Source organism: Canis aureus, chromosome 16 (genome assembly GCF_053574225.1).
Source record: "Canis aureus isolate CA01 chromosome 16, VMU_Caureus_v.1.0, whole genome shotgun sequence".
Lineage (NCBI taxonomy): Eukaryota > Metazoa > Chordata > Mammalia > Carnivora > Canidae > Canis > Canis aureus.
This window is the reverse complement of record NC_135626.1, coordinates 13,644,845-13,660,215: the sequence shown is the minus strand read 5'-3', so window position 1 is coordinate 13,660,215 and position 15,371 is coordinate 13,644,845. Positions and strand designations below refer to the sequence as shown.

At 53.9% G+C, this 15,371-nt stretch overlaps 3 protein-coding genes across 7 annotated transcripts in view; 1 reads left to right on the top strand and 2 right to left on the bottom strand.

The window, feature by feature from the left end:
* Nucleotides 1-415: 415 nt before the first annotated feature.
* Nucleotides 416-5,334, bottom strand: TAX1BP3 (Tax1 binding protein 3). Its single transcript, XM_077851658.1, has 4 exons — nucleotides 5,153-5,334; nucleotides 2,159-2,278; nucleotides 1,698-1,775; nucleotides 416-1,396 (listed from the first exon to the last, which is right to left on the bottom strand). Exons 1-4 carry the CDS (start codon nucleotides 5,189-5,191, stop codon nucleotides 1,259-1,261), a joined length of 375 nt encoding a protein of 124 aa, XP_077707784.1. The 5' UTR covers nucleotides 5,192-5,334; the 3' UTR covers nucleotides 416-1,258.
* A 35-nt stretch (nucleotides 5,335-5,369) lies between these two features.
* Nucleotides 5,370-6,228, top strand: EMC6 (ER membrane protein complex subunit 6). The gene is made up of 2 exons (XM_077851659.1): nucleotides 5,370-5,529; nucleotides 5,707-6,228. The coding sequence occupies exon 2, from the start codon at nucleotides 5,745-5,747 to the stop codon at nucleotides 6,075-6,077; it is 333 nt and encodes a 110-aa protein (XP_077707785.1). The 5' UTR covers nucleotides 5,370-5,529; nucleotides 5,707-5,744; the 3' UTR covers nucleotides 6,078-6,228.
* Nucleotides 6,229-8,647: 2,419 nt separating this feature from the next.
* Nucleotides 8,648-15,371, bottom strand: part of P2RX5 (purinergic receptor P2X 5) — a 28,822-nt gene continuing 22,098 nt past the window's right edge. For 4 of the 5 annotated variants that reach the window (XM_077851653.1, XM_077851652.1, XM_077851655.1 and 1 more), the window contains 3 exons: nucleotides 12,814-12,896; nucleotides 11,802-11,951; nucleotides 8,648-11,021 (listed from right to left, as the gene is read on the bottom strand). In XM_077851653.1, the coding sequence (XP_077707779.1) occupies nucleotides 10,952-11,021; nucleotides 11,802-11,951; nucleotides 12,814-12,896 (303 nt within the window). In that variant the 3' untranslated portion in view covers nucleotides 8,648-10,951. The remainder of the gene's footprint in view (nucleotides 11,022-11,801; nucleotides 11,952-12,813; nucleotides 12,897-15,371) is intronic. The other variant, XM_077851654.1, reaches the window with a different exon arrangement.

The window sequence follows — 15,371 nt, the reverse complement described above, 5'->3', positions numbered from 1 at the left end:
AATGGCAATCATTCCCAGAGCTGGTCGTGCAGCCAGTCCTGGGCCAAGCAGAGGCACTGGTGTTCTCCAGCTTACCCCCATCTCATCAATCCTACCTGTGATAAACTATGCTCTCAAGAGTCTTGGCAGGGGGTGGGGGTGTCCCATGAACCCCTTAGTGTCCATGAGTCCTCTCCCGGGTGGAGCACAAGCTAAGTTACACAGGGGAAGTCAAGAGTTCCCTGCCCCACTTCCAGGGAGGTGCTCCCAGACGTTCCCACAGATGTGGCTCTGGCCAAACAGCAACAGGCAGGCCTGGCAGCAGCTGGGCCTCATCTCAGAAGTGGTTGGGGGCCAGGCTCGTCAGCCCTACAACCAAAGCTCTAGCCACCATCCACCCCCAGACATCCCTAGCCCCATGCCTCAGCAAAACCCCTTGTGAATTCCAACACTGTTTATTTGGACCCAAGATGTCAGGTATGGGGTAATTTCACACTGCCCCATTTCCATAGGAACCAAAGTAACACATGTTGTTCCCAGATACAAGTTAGTAAGCTAAATTCAAAAGTAAGATTGGCATCTCCAAATAGGTAAAAATGCTTTTGTATCAAAGTTGTGATTTAAAAAATATAAAGTTAAACCCATAGGCATAGAAGGAAATGGCAATCCTGAGAACTGCCCTGAAATGTCAGCCTTGAGCTTCATCTAAATCTTGTACACAGGTGAACCCTGGGGAGGCTAGTGTCCCTCAGGGAAGTGGGGGTGTGAGGGGGTGAACCATAAGCCTGTCTGGCTTCCATTCAGGCAGTGTGTCAAGCCCCTCCTGGGGAAGGAAGGGAAAAACAGGGTACAGTCGCTGCAGAGTTGAGACACAGAGGCATGGCCGAGCCCTGCAGCCAGGCCTCTGTAGGAAAGCCCGGCCCCACCTGGCATTCTCCAGCTTTGTGGGGGACCTCCTGCCCATTTGGGCACTGCTAAGGCCATGCAGCAGGGTCTGGGGGCCAAGCCTATGGTCGCTGCAGATTGACTACAATTCAACTCCAGGCCCTTATTTTAAATTCTCAGTGTCTGAGGATGAGAGCTGGTCCCAGAGCTTCAGGCCAGTGGGAGGTGGGGAAGGAAGGCTGGGTCAGGCCCCAGGGACAGGCCTCTGGGACCAGCTCTGGCCCTTTGGAGCTGGGGCCCAGCATGCAGCAGAAGCCAGGATGAGGGGCAGACAGAGCATGGAAGTGGTGTCACTGTAGGCAGGCAGGCACGAGGCAGGGACCACAGCGGGCTGCTAGGACAGCATGGACTGCTGCACTGCCTTCTGCAGCGACTGTCGGGTCACTAGCAGGCGCACCACCTCCTCCGAGCGCTTGGTGAGCCGCTTCCGGGCTTGGTCGTGTGTGACCATGGTCATGTCCCAGCCATTCACCTGGCCCAAGGAGAAAATACAGCCTGCCTCAGTTCTCTGTCCTCTGGGATCTGGAAGCAGGATGGGCTTTAGGGTCCTGGGTCACCCAGGCAGGCTGATGTCTCTGTGCTGGGGATGCCAAGCACCACAGTTGAGGCATACAGAGGAGAGAGCCAGCTCCCTCTGGCAGCAACACCAGCATGCGCTCCCAACAGTTTCAGTGAGTCTCCCAGGTGCCCCAGGAGGCAAGGGCAGCCCCCAACCCGAGTGCTTCAGACCCTCTGGCCCAAGCCTTGATCTCCTCCTTTGGGACACATGTTACCTGCATAATCTTGTCTCCAATCTGCAGCCCAGCAATTTCAGCAGGGCCTCCTTCAGATACTCGTGTGACATAAATGCCCTGGAAAGAGACAGCCCAAGTCAAGCCCCAGTGTCACTGGACTAGCCCCTAATCCAGAGAGCAAAGCCCAGCCATCCAACTGACTGCACCAAGTCTGACCCTAGTACAGGCTGTGCCAAGACAGTCGAGGGGAAAGCAGCGATGCCCCCACCATGCTCTGGTCCCTGCTGCTCGCCTCTTCCTGTTCCTCCTGGGCTCTGAGTGAGCCTTCCTAGGGCTGGGAGGTCTGCTCCCCACCCCCATCCCTACTTATCATTTCTTAAAAGGTCTTAGGATTTTTGAAAGACCAAGAGGTCTACTCCTTCCAAGAAGGCCCTGGAAGTACCCACCATCTCAGACCTTTGTCCCCAGTGGAGAGGTCCCAGGACCCTGGTCCCCCTCACCTTGTCTGTTTTATCTTCTGAGAAGGGATTCTGGGAGGGATCCTGGTCAATTCCACCTCCAATGCTGAAGCCCAGTATTAAGTTCTCACCTTGACGCAGCTTGTGAATTTCAACTCTTTGCTAGCAAAGGAAAAAACAAATTGGGGGCAGGTAAGTATGTGGACAATGAATCTGCTCTGTGTCCAGCAGCAGCCTCAGGCTGCTGTGCCAGCTCAGACCCATGCCAATGGGGGTGGAGCCCAGAGTCCTCTGTAGGATTCCACCCGGTTACCAGCCACCAGCCTGGGAGACTGGGGGCCTGGGAGACTGTGACTCAGAACTCAGCCACAACCACCTACACAATATTCTGTTCTAGCCTCTGTCCCTTTCCTGTTAATCTCAGGCACCAGCCTTAGTCAACATGTACTCTAAGCCCCTCCTGATCCAAGAGTCAAGATGCTGTGACTGCTCTACATGGGGGGCCTGTGACCCAGGGGAGGGACCACACAGAGCAGAAGGGGACAGGGCTTGAAAAAGAAACGCCAGTGCCTTGCTGAGGCAACTCATTGCTGAGCCAGCCTTGTTGAGGGCAAGACTATAGAGATGCTCCGGAAAAGCAGAGAAGTTCAAACTTGCACATGAAGGAGAGGAAGGGCTTGTCCTGGCCAAGGGACAGAAGCACAGGCTTGAAGGTACTATGGATACAGGTCTACAAGAGGAGTGTACAGCACTGGAACTGAGAGGTGAGGTGAGACTGGGGCCAGATCAGAAAGGCTGTGGAGTGCAGGCCCTAGAGGCTGGCCCTGAGGGAGGGGGTTTCTCTGTAAGCCCCAGACCCTGTTGTGTGGTGTAGGAGGCAGAGGAGGGTTCTAAAGCTCTCCCACCATAGTCCCCAAACTGCCAGGGCCCTTTCAAAGTTCTCAGCAGGCACCCTCCAATCACCAGAGTGTAGGGGCTAGCTAGACCAGATCACCCCACCCCAAAAGTTGAGTTTTAAAAGGAAGAAAGAAAAGAGTGCCTTGATCTGGACCTGAAGAGCTTCACAGAAGAGGGATCATTTGCACCAGACCTTGAAAGGAGTGACAGTTTAGACACCTGACTTTGATTCTGGGCCCACTAGAGTTCTCAGGAGTTCAGGAATAAGGTTGGTCCTGGTCAGATTTGATACTAGAATGACCACCTGGGCAGTCAGGAGGAGGAGAATGGATGTCTTCTAGAGGTGGGATGTGGAGGCCAGGGGACATGACTACTTGGAAAATAGATCAACAGACTTGAGGACTGCTCGTGGTAGAGAGCAGTGAAAGGAAGCACCCAGCCAAGTGGCCTGGCTGAACACAAACATCTCTCAGCTGGGGACACTGAAGGGGAAGCATTTTGGAGTGCCATGAGCTACCCAGGCAAGTGTCCAGACAGAAGGCAGATGAACCCATGGAGCCACAGCTCAGAGAAGAAGTCAAAATGGTTTTAACATTCTCAAAATATTAACTACGTGGGATAAGGCAGTGACTAGGAAGGAAACCTCCCCTAGCCCATTCTCAATCCAAAACACAAGCAGGATGTGCTTGCTTCGGCAGCACTTATACAAAACACAAGCGGGAGAGGCCAGACACGTTCCTAGTCTTAACAAGAATTGGGACAGCGTGGTCTTACAGTTTTGAAGAAGGTCCGGGGGAGGACCAGCCAGGACAGAAGAGAGGGGAAGCAGGAAGTATGACCCCTGAAGCCCACTAGACATAGGTCCTCAAGTCCAAAAGCGTGAACTCCTGCAGGCCTGCTCCACCTCCTCCAACACACACCTTTGCCCCACCCCGAGATTAGAAGAGAGTACAGGCCCTTGGGCTGGAAGACACGGGCCGGTCCCTGACTTACTGGGTGAGATGAGGCGGCTTACTGCCTCTTTCTTGCGCCTCCCCTACACACCCCTTTTCTTCCACCTAAGAAGCAAACCTGGCCGCTTCTCTCTGAGGCAGCTAGGAATCTAGAAAAGCGAGGTTGGTGCAGTTAGGGTGAAGTGTAGGGCAGCAATCTGCAGGTCCAGAAATGTTTCTTACTAGCCCCGGCCAGAGCTGGTTCTCTAAGCTCAAGTTCACATGCCAGCTTAATCAGTGCCGGCGCCTGACTCACGAGTTCCCCTGCAGACCCAGCTGAGATAAGGCCGCCCGTCCCTCGGCCCTAGGACTGGGACTTGTACCTGACCCAATTCCTGCCAGACAGGCCTTTCTTCTCGGAGATCTGGGTTCTTCCTGGGGACTTTCTTTAGGGCTGGGCATCAACAGACTTCTCCTGGGACTCAGTTTCCCCATCTCCGCCTCCCGAGTTTGCCTTCAGACCCCACCCAGCTTTGGCACTGACGTCCCCGGCTCTCTCCTTCCCTTTGTTGGCTGCCCTAGCAGTTAGCACCCAAGACCAGCCGGTGGAGGGGAGCCAGGGGCCGAGGCTGGCCCAGCGCCGGGCGGGGAACCCGGACTTTGTCCCAAGGGGTGAGAAACCAGGGAACGTCTGCAGCAGGAGCCCGCCAGCGGCGTGTGCCCTCACTGCGGAGCAGCGGGGCCGGGTCCGAGCGCGCCAGGCCGGCGGACAGTCGGGCCTGCCCCTCCGCCCCGGCCGCCTCCACCCCCAACTGTCCCTCGGGGCGGCGGCGGCGGCGTCTCCCGCAGCGGAGGAAGCACTTCCTCGTTCCAGGGGCAGCGCCTCCCGGCTGTCCCCGCCCCGCCCCGCGGCTGCCCGCTGGGAGCTCAGCCGGGAACGGGCGCTCTCCCCGCACCCCGCGGCTGAGGACCTTCTCCGCCGGCTGGACGGAGCCCAACGCAGCGGCGGCAGGGCGCGGGGCTGGCCTCGGGTCCAGGTGCCCGGCAGGCGCTGGGGTCCCGCCGTCCCTGGCGCCCGCCGGGGAAGACCGCGGTCCCGCGGGGCAGAGCCAGGGCCCGGGCCCGGCAGCCGCCCGGGCTCAGCGCTTCGTCGGCCCGTGTGGGGCGTCAGTCTGCCGATCTGCACAACAGGAGCGAGCGCACTCACCACCACGGCGGTGACCGGCTGGCCCGGGATGTAGGACATCTCGACCCGCAACCGGAGGCCAGGCGCAGCTCAGGGACGCCCGCAGCCAGAGTCCCAGCGGCCGCGCCCTGCCGGGTTAACAAAGGCGCCCGGGCTCCGCCCGCCCCTCAGGAGTCGTTGACAAGCCCAGCCAGTCAGCGGCCGGAAGTCCCCGTGCGTGCGTAGGGGGCGGGGGCGCCCGCGGCGTGCGCGGCGGGGGCGGGAGCGCGGGTTCGGCGCGTGCGCAGCGAGAGCCCTCCCGGCACCCTCCAGCGCAAGATGGCGCCGGGCGGGTCTGTGCCGCTGGCCGTCTGAAGGAACGCCGCGTGTCTGTGTCTGTGTCCGCCGCCGTGTTGCAGGTAACTGGGCGAGCCGGGGCGGGCCGAACCGAGCCCTCAGCCCCCTCTGCGTCCTTGGAAGGCCCGAGATCCAGGAGTGGTGCGAGGCCTTGGGAGTCGGGGGCGGGGGGGGGGCGGGCGGCGTGCTCGCAAGTCGCCAGGCGCCGGAGGCCATTTGTCCCCGGGTTTCCTCCGCAGCTCCGCGGGAAAGTAGAGGCTGAGCCGCGGCGAGTGCGATGGCCGCTGTGGTGGCCAAGCGGGAAGGGCCGCCGTTCATCAGCGAGGCAGCTGTGCGGGGCAACGCCGCCGTCCTCGATTACTGCCGCACCTCGGTGTCCGCGCTGTCGGGGGCCACGGCCGGCATCCTCGGCCTCACCGGCCTTTACGGCTTCATCTTCTACCTGCTCGCCTCCGTCCTGCTCTCCCTGCTCCTGATCCTCAAGGCGGGAAGGCGGTGGAACAAGTACTTTAAGTCACGCAGACCTCTCTTCACCGGCGGCCTGGTCGGCGGCCTCTTCACCTACGTCCTGTTCTGGACGTTCCTCTACGGCATGGTGCACGTCTACTGAACCAGACTGGGAGGACTGCGTCAGAGATTAACACCGTGTAGACTTAGTTTTTAAATTGTTGAATTCGCTGCTTGTTCTGTAACCTGATAATTTATATCTGAAGACGAAGAGCCTGTACCATTCTTCAGATTAAATGAAGCGTGAGACACTTCGTGGAGTCTTTTCCTACCTTAACTCATAGCCCATGTCTGCCGTGGGTGCAGAATCGCCAGGGTTTGGCTCCTAGAGAGCTGGGTCTGGGTCTCAGCCTTCTGTAATTTCCTTGCATTTATACATAGGCCATCCAGAGAGACTACTAGGGCCTAAGTAAAGAGGGACTTACTGTTAGCAGCGTTTCCCACATGCCAAAACATGGTGCCTTGTACCCTGTACACCCGTTGTCTCATTTCATTCTAGCAATATCCTTGTGGGGTAGATAGAATTAGTATCCCTCGTTGATGATTCTGAGGCTCAGGTTACACGGACCTCTGCCACAGAGAGGCACAGCTAGAAAGAGGCAGCCAAGTTCCAGATACAGGTCTTTTAATTGCTCTTGCTGCACTGGCTGAGTGTACCTTTTTTCAGACCCCAGACGTCCCTCTCTGTACCCACTGCTTTCAGGCATGAGTCGTGCCATTTCAGTTCCATTTCATCTAGCAACAGCTAGCTGTCATTTCCTTTTTAAACAACTTCAAGCTCTTTTCTAGAATATGTCTAATGGAGATTAAATAGACGACATTTAAGCTAAAGTTTGGGCTTGTTTAGAATGTAATGCTTTTGTCTATGTGCTAACCCATGAGCCCTTCTTGTCAAGGGGGTATCTTAGAATAAAGTGCATACCTTTGAAAGATAACATATTGCATTAGAGTTATAGTAGTGAACGTGTTGCTCATGGAATTTATAGTCTAACTGGGAGGACCGGTATTCCCTAATTTCACAAATATTTAAATTTTGATAAGTGCTGTGAAGTGAGAACAGAGGAGCCCTAAACTGAGCCCAGGTTGGGGAGTAGGGATCAATAAAGTCTTTGAGGGGCGCCTGAGTGGCTCAGTCAGTTGAGCATCTGACTTGATTTCAGCTCAGGTGGTAATCTCAGGCTCTCAGGATGGAGCCCTGCCTCGGCCTAAGAGCTCAGCAGGCTACCCCCCTCCTCAGTGTGTGCTTGCTTGCTCTCTCAAAATAAATAAATCTTTTTTTAAAAATCCTTTGAGATTACATTTGAGACCTCAGAGTTGAATAACAAGTATGAAGAAGAAGCTACATTCAAGAAAGCACAAGTGTTGGGCAGCCACGGTGGCGCAGCGGTTTAGCGCTGCCTGCAGCCCAGGGTGTGATCCTGGAGACCTGGGATCGAGTCCCACATCAGGCTCCCTGCATGGAGCCTGCTTCTCCCTCTGCCTGTGTCTCTGCCTCTCTCTCGCTCTGTCACTCATGAATAAATAAATGAAATTAAAAAAAAAAAAAACACACACACACACACACAAGTGTGAGGACCACTGGGCAGCAGGAAGGGGTTTGGCCTGTACCTGGAGAGTTAGAGAAGAGGCCAGGACCAGGACTTGGATCAGTCATGGAAGGCTACAGTGGGGATGTTGGCCTTGATCCTAAGAGCGATTGGGAGAAGCCTTTGGAAGTTTTAGCCAGGAGTGATGGGATCACAATTGGATTTTTCTTAAAAAGAATCCATTTCAGATCAGAAGATCTGAGAACTTGAATCCAAATCCCCATTTACAGACAGTACATGGCCCATGGTCAATAACAGAGATAGATCTGGGACCCAAGCATGCACACAAAGGGAAGAAGCAGGTGAGGCCACAGCTTTGCCTCCTTCACTCACCCAGTGACCTCTGAACCCTCTTCAGACCACCGCTGAAGAGGCTCACAGGTATGGTTTGCACACTATGCCCTTCTCAACCGCCCTGTCCTGAGGGCTTTCCCTAAGTGAAATGGGAAGGTTTGTGATGTGGAATAAAGAGCAGTCCTACTGGATCGGGGGTTGGGGGTGCAGAATAAGTGAGCTGATTTACTTAAACATTATCTTTTATCACTAGACAGTAAGATTGAAATATTCACTATTATAAAAAATATTGCAGAGAATGTCTTGATATCATTTTGAGGGAACTTAATAAACTCTTAAAGCAGAAGATAACTTGATTCCAAATGATTTCCAGAGTTTTATCAGATTACCCTCATTGAGTGGAAATGTACCAGTTCTATTGTGTCTTCCCAGTCTCTAATATTTGCTCATTTAAAGAGTTTCCTTACTTCCATTTGAATTTCTTTGTAATACAATAGGGAACATAATTTATTGTTCACTGATGGTTTCTGTGTCTGCCTCTTTTGTTCTCACTTTCTCCTTACATTTTCCTCTGAGACAGAGTGACTGAAAAGATAGGAAGGGGGGGAAAATCTAGTTTTCAAGGGATGCCTGGATGGCTCAGCTGTTGAGCATCTGCCTTCAGCTCAGCATGATCCCAGAGTCCCCAAATCAAGTCCCACCATAAGCAGGCTCTGCTTCTCCCTCTGCCGATGTCTCTGCCTCTCTGTGTCTCTCATGAATAAATAAGTAAAATCTTTAAAAAAAAAAAAAATAGTTTTCAAGTTAAAACCTTTTATTGTTTTATAGCCAAATAAAAATATTAATACATTTATAAGGCAGGTCCCAGACAATGGTTGCCATCTTTCCTCCTTTTGAGTCTGTGCACTTCGGCTTAAGGGGAAACAAACAGCTGGGAGAAAGGTGTGCCTTTTGAAGAGTCCCTGGAGAGAATGCTCTTGAGGGGAGCTGCATCATCTGGGTGGAGGAGGCTGGGCTGCAATCAAGTGGAGCCCTTTTTCAGACATGCAAGATGCCATTCCAAGTGGGGTGATTTAGGGACTCTGCAGGACACTGTTGTCCTTAGCTGGGGTACTCAGACACCTGGAGGAAATCCTGTTCCCCCTTTACAGCACTGAGAAAGGAAGAACTGATGAGGCGTTGGGGCACAAAGGCAGCCGTGACTAGTTAGTCCCGGTGACCCCTACAACAGGGGTAGAGGGCACTTAGCTCTTTCATGGCTGGTCCACTTGATAGCACTCAGTTTACAAATCCCATTGGCCAGCATCATGGCACTCCCAAGGCATGGAATTAATCATTAGGAACATACCAGGTAGGTGGCATTAGGCCAGGGTCTGTGCAAACCAAACACTGGGTCTTTTTGGGCCAGAGGCAGCACTGCAAGCCTTTGCTACTGAACCATCAGACAATGGTGAGTGATGAGCTCTACGTCTCTCCCCTTGGGTTTACATAGGGACTCCTCAGATACTGGGAGAGGGAGAAGTGAGCGACCCCGCCCCCCTCAGCCCAGTACCTAAGTGTACTCACTCCACCGTGTCCCTTTCTGACAGGAGACTTGGTCTGGTGTTGCAGACATCAGGAAAAGAACTTTTCATTTCCTTAGTAAGGGCACAAGTAACCCGGTAGGTTGTCAGCAAAACAGGAGAGCCCTTGGAATTGGTAACACAAGTTGCCTCTGAACGGGTGGGAAGGAAGCTTTTCACTGTCTATAATCTTTTAACATAAATTATCTAGTCAAAATATTTTAATTCAAATACATTGAGCTTGCCCCTTTCCTGGGGGTGGCGGTGGGGTGGAATCTTCTTGCTCTGTCTGACCTAGAAATTGGCAGCACCTACCAAAGCTGGCCTCTTCCTTCCTTGGAGCCAGGCTTTGCTTATCTACTTAACCAGTGCTCTCAAACAACAATGTTCACAACAGTCACCTAGGAGTCTTGTTGAAACACAGGTTCTGATTTGGATGGGGCAGCGACTGCATTTCCAACAAGTTCCCAGGTGATGCCCATATTGCCAGTCCACAGGCCACACGTGAAGTAGTGAGGCTCTGCAGCCACTAGGGGGGGAAGCAGCACCATTCTGCAGGGTGGGGTGGGATAGAGTAAGGTGGGGTAGGAAAGTCTGGGGTGAGGGGCCAGGCCCCCTGACAGTTTGGGCCTCCCTGTTGACAACTGCTTCCACCAGCCAAGTGAGCATCACCTATTATATCTCATTAGCCCTTCAGACCCAGGCTTTGCGGAGAGAGGGAGGGAAGCCAGGTAGGAACACCCAGCCGCATGGAACGGCAAGAGACAAATGACACAGGCAGATCATCTCCCATTTGGGTGAGACACTATGCTCAAAGCTTCCTGGGGCTGGGTGGGTGGACTGGAGTAGAGGCCTCTGTGCCTCCCCTTCCCCACCTTAGCTGGAAGCTCTCAGGGGCTGCCTCTCTCAAGGGCCAGCTGCCTCCTTGCACATCCAGTCCTTTCCTGGTTGCCTCCTTGGCCACCTTTAAATTTCATCCCTGAGGGCAAAGCCAAATATCCCCCTTGGATGTTGGCTAAAGTCTTTCTCTGAGGAGCCGCCATTCTCAACAGGGATTTGTGAAGTCTCAGCTAGAGGTTGGAGGAAGGCCAGAGGAGCTGGGCCTGGCTGTGATATCTACTGGCTCTGGAGGGAATTCCATGTGTGCTCCTGTCCCTGAGGGCCAGGTCAGCATCTCATTTAAGCATCTCTTGGATAGGGCACAGCCCACAGCAAATAATGTTTATTGTGTGAATGAATCAATCAACTAGGTTCTTAGAAAAATAAAAACACTCGAATACCACCCAGGCCTCTGGCCTTCCCCCACTTGCTTCTCCAAAGCCTTCTCTTCTAGATCTGAGCCACTCTGGCCCCTAGCAGGCTCCCCGCCACACATACAACACACACAACAAAAAGCTCGTAGCAGGATCCTGAGGTGCAGAAGAGATGGCTGTGCCTGGAAGCACCTGTCCATGCAAACACAATTTTTACTTCAGAGCCACAAGCTGTTCTGCCCCGACATCTTCACCAAATCTGCTGTCAACCAGCAGCTCTGGCTACGCCTCCGCTGTCCGCAGGTTCTGTAGCTGCTCCATATGCACTTTTCCATTGCCCAGGTGGCTAGACCTGTGTGTGGGTAGGGGGCACACAGAGGACAGTTGGGAGCCCTGTGGACATGGACGGCCTAAAGGCAGAGCCCCCCACCCCCCTGCCCCACAGCCACCTCGCTGGCAGCACCGCAGATAGAGCATTCGCAGAGAAGGGCAGTCTGGGGGTCCCTGGCCACGGCCCAGACATGTGTTGGGGGGTCTCTGAAGCCACACCAGCAATGAGCAGCAGGCACTGTGGTGATCCCCTGAGGGCACCTGGAGCCTCCCATAGCAACAGGCAAGGAAAGCATCTGATAAGGAGTAGGGGCATGGGGGACTTGGTAAGGGAGGAAACCCTGATGGAGAAGAATTGGATTCTAGATTCTATGTTCAAATCCCACTCAGCCATTTATTAGCTGTGACTCGAGCAAGCTACTTAACTTTTCTCGCCTCAGTTTCCTCATTAGTAGAATAGGGACTATTAGTGTCCACTTCATTAAGCAACTGAAATGAGCTGATGCAGACAAAGAGAAGTGGCTGGCAGAGTAAGCCTGAGTCAACGGTGGCACTGTTATTGTCTTAATGCTGGGACAGCACAGCAAGTGGACTTTGTGGTGACTTAGGGGCTTGGAGGAAATAACGAGCATCTTGGAGGGGCTAAAGCACCCCCTCCCCACAAAGTCCAGAGTGGATGGGCTCTCCTACATCCTGGCCGTCCTGCCATGTTGCCAGGTCACCCTGGAGCGGGCAGCAGGGGAGAGGGCCTGGCTGTCTCTGCAAGGCTCAGTCTCGGGTCCTCCGACTGGCAGCCCCTCACCTGGTGGGCTCCAGATGCTGCTGGTACCTGCAGCTGTTCCCCTTCTGGCTACTGCCTCTGGGCTGCGCCTCTGGATGCTCCGCTTCCTCTGCTTCTGGGATCCCACCCTGCTGCGAGGACTCTGCAAGCCCCGGGAGGACCTGTAGGATTCTGGGCAGGACAGGACCTAGTTAACTCTGGCCTGCTGAGCCCGGCCCACCTTCTCCAAGCTGGTGAGGGTGGGCCCTGTAGACCCCCCTCGCCCTGGGGGGGGGCACCCCTCTTCCTCCTGCAGCTGCCAGGGAGGGGTGGAGGTACAATGAGGGCTCCATCAGGGTCAGGGCCGAGGGCTCAGCCTGACCCAGGGCAGCTTCAATCCGGAGAATGGGGAACAATGTGCTGTGGTGGGGTAGAGGGAGTACCAAGGTGCCCACGTGGAGCCCAGCTCCTCCAGAATGGCTGGGCCACAGCCTTCTTCCCTTTCCAATCTGCCCACAGACATCAGCATTTCCACTTAGACCGTGTTCCACTGCTGTTAGCAGACACACACACATACTACCACCATCACCACCACCACACTCAGGGCTCAGAGAGGCCTAGAAATAGACCCCCACAGGAAAAAATAAGAAATCCATCTTTTTCCTCTCTTACTACTCCAGCTCCCCTCAACCCAGCCCACCAGGACTACCAAGTCCAAGAATCCTAAAATGTAAGCGCTAGAAGGCTCATAGAGAGAGAAACTGAGGCACAAGGAAGCCTGGGAGTTGTCTAAAGTCCCAGAGTGGACAGCACCTGATTCAGGCCTGGAGGCTGAGTCCCCTGCCTTTTTTTGCTGCCAGTTGCTGTAAGCCAGAATCCAGTTCTTTATAAAGCCCATTCTCAGAACATTCCACCTCCCTGGCCCTCCCAAGGAGCTCCCAGTGATTCAGCCCCACCTCCAACCGGGGTAGGGTTTTCAGGCCAGGGAAGGGGAGGGGATCAAGGTGGCCCCAGGAGGGTCCCTTCACCCTGCTGGGGACAAAGCATAACTGACCTCACTTCCTCGTACTTCTTGTCTCGGTAAAAGTGGCTTTTCTTGATGAGGTAGATTAGTACCAGGTCACAGAAGAAAGCCCCCTGTGGCAGAAGAGTTGGGGTTCCGACCAGAATCCTAGACTTCCAGAAAGTGCCCTGCCACCTGATACACAGTACATCCCATCTGATCTTGTGCCAACCCCCAAGGGGCATCACCATCCCCAACGATGAGATGAGGACACTGGGTTCAGAAAGAGGCACTTCTGTCAAAGGCCACAGAGCTGGTCCATGGTAGAGCCAGAGTTAGCCTGGGTCCATCCATTCTGTCAGGCCAAGCATCCCCTGCACCACTCTGGCCCCATGCAATCCTGTCTTCAATGAATGTCTCCTGAGCACTCACCATCTGCCAGGTACTGCACTGGGGTGCAGGAGAATTAAGACAATGAGACCCTGTGGGGACCGTCCCTCTGGTGCGGGAGGCAAGCATGTAAATTATGACAGTGACATATCCTATGATGAGGACAGGAGCAAGGAAGTAGACAGAAGACAGGACTCAGCCTGGGGAGGGATACCTGGGCTGAGTCTTGAGGGTTGAATAGGAGTTCATACAAAGCAAAAAAAAAGGGGGGGGGGGCAGGAAGGGCATTGCGGAGGAAGCAAAGGAAATTCCACAGGGCCTATGTTGCAAAAGTGAGTGACACTTGTGGAGAGGTGTGATGGGGACCAGCCAGTAAACTTTCTTATAATGCCATTGAAGCCTTGGTCCTAATCCCTTAGGGAAGACACTGAAGAGCCTTGAACACAGGCAGGACACAGAAATTTGGGTTGGTCCCTCCCGTAGTCACTGTGAGAGAGGAGTTGGAGGGGATCTGAGGAACAAGGACGACAGGACGGTCAAGGAAAGATGGATGAGGACAGAGCTAACCCAGCTGGAACCCACCAATACCCATTCTGGGGAGCCTCAGACCAGAGCATGTAGTCCAAACACTCCACCAAGGGCCACTCCACCCACTGGCCCGAGGAAGGGAGAATTCCCTGCAGGGCTGACGACAAGGTGAGGGGGGTTGGGGGCCAAGGAACAGACTCACAGGTGAACTGGGCCTCTGACTCTGGGTACTCTGACCCCCCTGAGATGCCCAAAATGTTATTTATCACTTCCTCGTTCCACAGAACAGTCCTCCACCCAACCTAGCCTCTATACCACATTTCCTGTCACATGTATTTTCCAGGTAGATCTCCTATGCTCTTGCATTCTGACTGACCCACGCCATGTGGCAGTAAACACTGAGAGTGGCCCAGCTCTAAGAAAGTCATGTAAGCAAATGTCCAAGTCTCCCTAACAATGGTCCCCTGCAGTAAAGAGGAATCATCCGGGACTCACTTGCATCCACACCTCTCAGAACAGCCTTGTTGAATCCTGTTACTTGGTGATACTGTTACACAGTTCTCCTGGTCTCAATAAAAAGTCCATCCTAGGTCCTGCCCAAAGCCAGCACCAAGAGGGCAGAGAGGACGAGGTGGCCAGAAACCCCGGCAAGGAGCTTGCTGGTGTGGGCGTGAGCCACTCACCAACAGCTCCTATGTCTTTAAAAAAAACTTCCAGCTGAGTGAAGTAAGTCAGTCGGAGAAGGACAAACATTATATGTTCTCATTCATTTGGGGAATATAAATAATAGTGAAAGGGAATATAAGGGAAGGGAGAAGAAACGTGTGGGAAATATCAGAAAGGGAGACAGAACGTAAAGACTGCTAACTCTGGGAAACGAACTAGGGGTGGTAGAAGGGGAGGAGGGCGGGGGGTGGGAGTGAATGGGTGACGGGCACTGGGGGTTATTCTGTATGTTGGTAAATTGAACACCAATAAAAAATGATTTAAAAAAAAAACAAAAAAAAACTTCCAGAAGATCAAGACATGAGGCATGACAAGAAGCTCGGAGGAAACCTTTGCCTCCCTTTCAGCAACTACTTCCTCTCCTGTGAGCCCCGCTGGGCCCAGCTGACAGACAGACCTGAGGGAGGACTATAGCCTGCTGTCCCTACTGCTCATCTTCAAGCCCCGTGATTCTCAACTAGCAGTGACTTTGCTCCCCAGGGGACATTTGGCAATTTCTGGATTGCCATTTTTGGTTGTCACAACTGGGGAAGAAGGCACTGCTGGCGCCTGGTGAGTACAGGTATCTATTGTAATGCTGTTTAACATCCTACAGTGCACAGAGGGCCTCAACACAAAAAAAGAATTATCTGGCCCAAAATGTCAACAGAGCCACAGCTGAGAAACCCTGGATCTAGCTGGATCCATCTGGATCCCGCCTCCACTGGGACAGCAGTGGAAATGAAGCTTCCAAGTGCAGGGACCAACCCAGGATCCCAGAGAAGCCCAGCCCCACCCAACTCCTACCCCTTGCTCCAGAGCTGCAGGCAGATGCCTCTCTGGGGAAACTGGGGAAAGTCAGGTGGGGACTGCTACATGGGGAGTGCTGGCAGGTGTCAGGGGACGTGTCAGGTCCTTCTTTACCTGCATCCCCTGGCCTCACCTGTTCTCATTCCTCCTGAAGCATCAGGACAGCACCTTTCAAG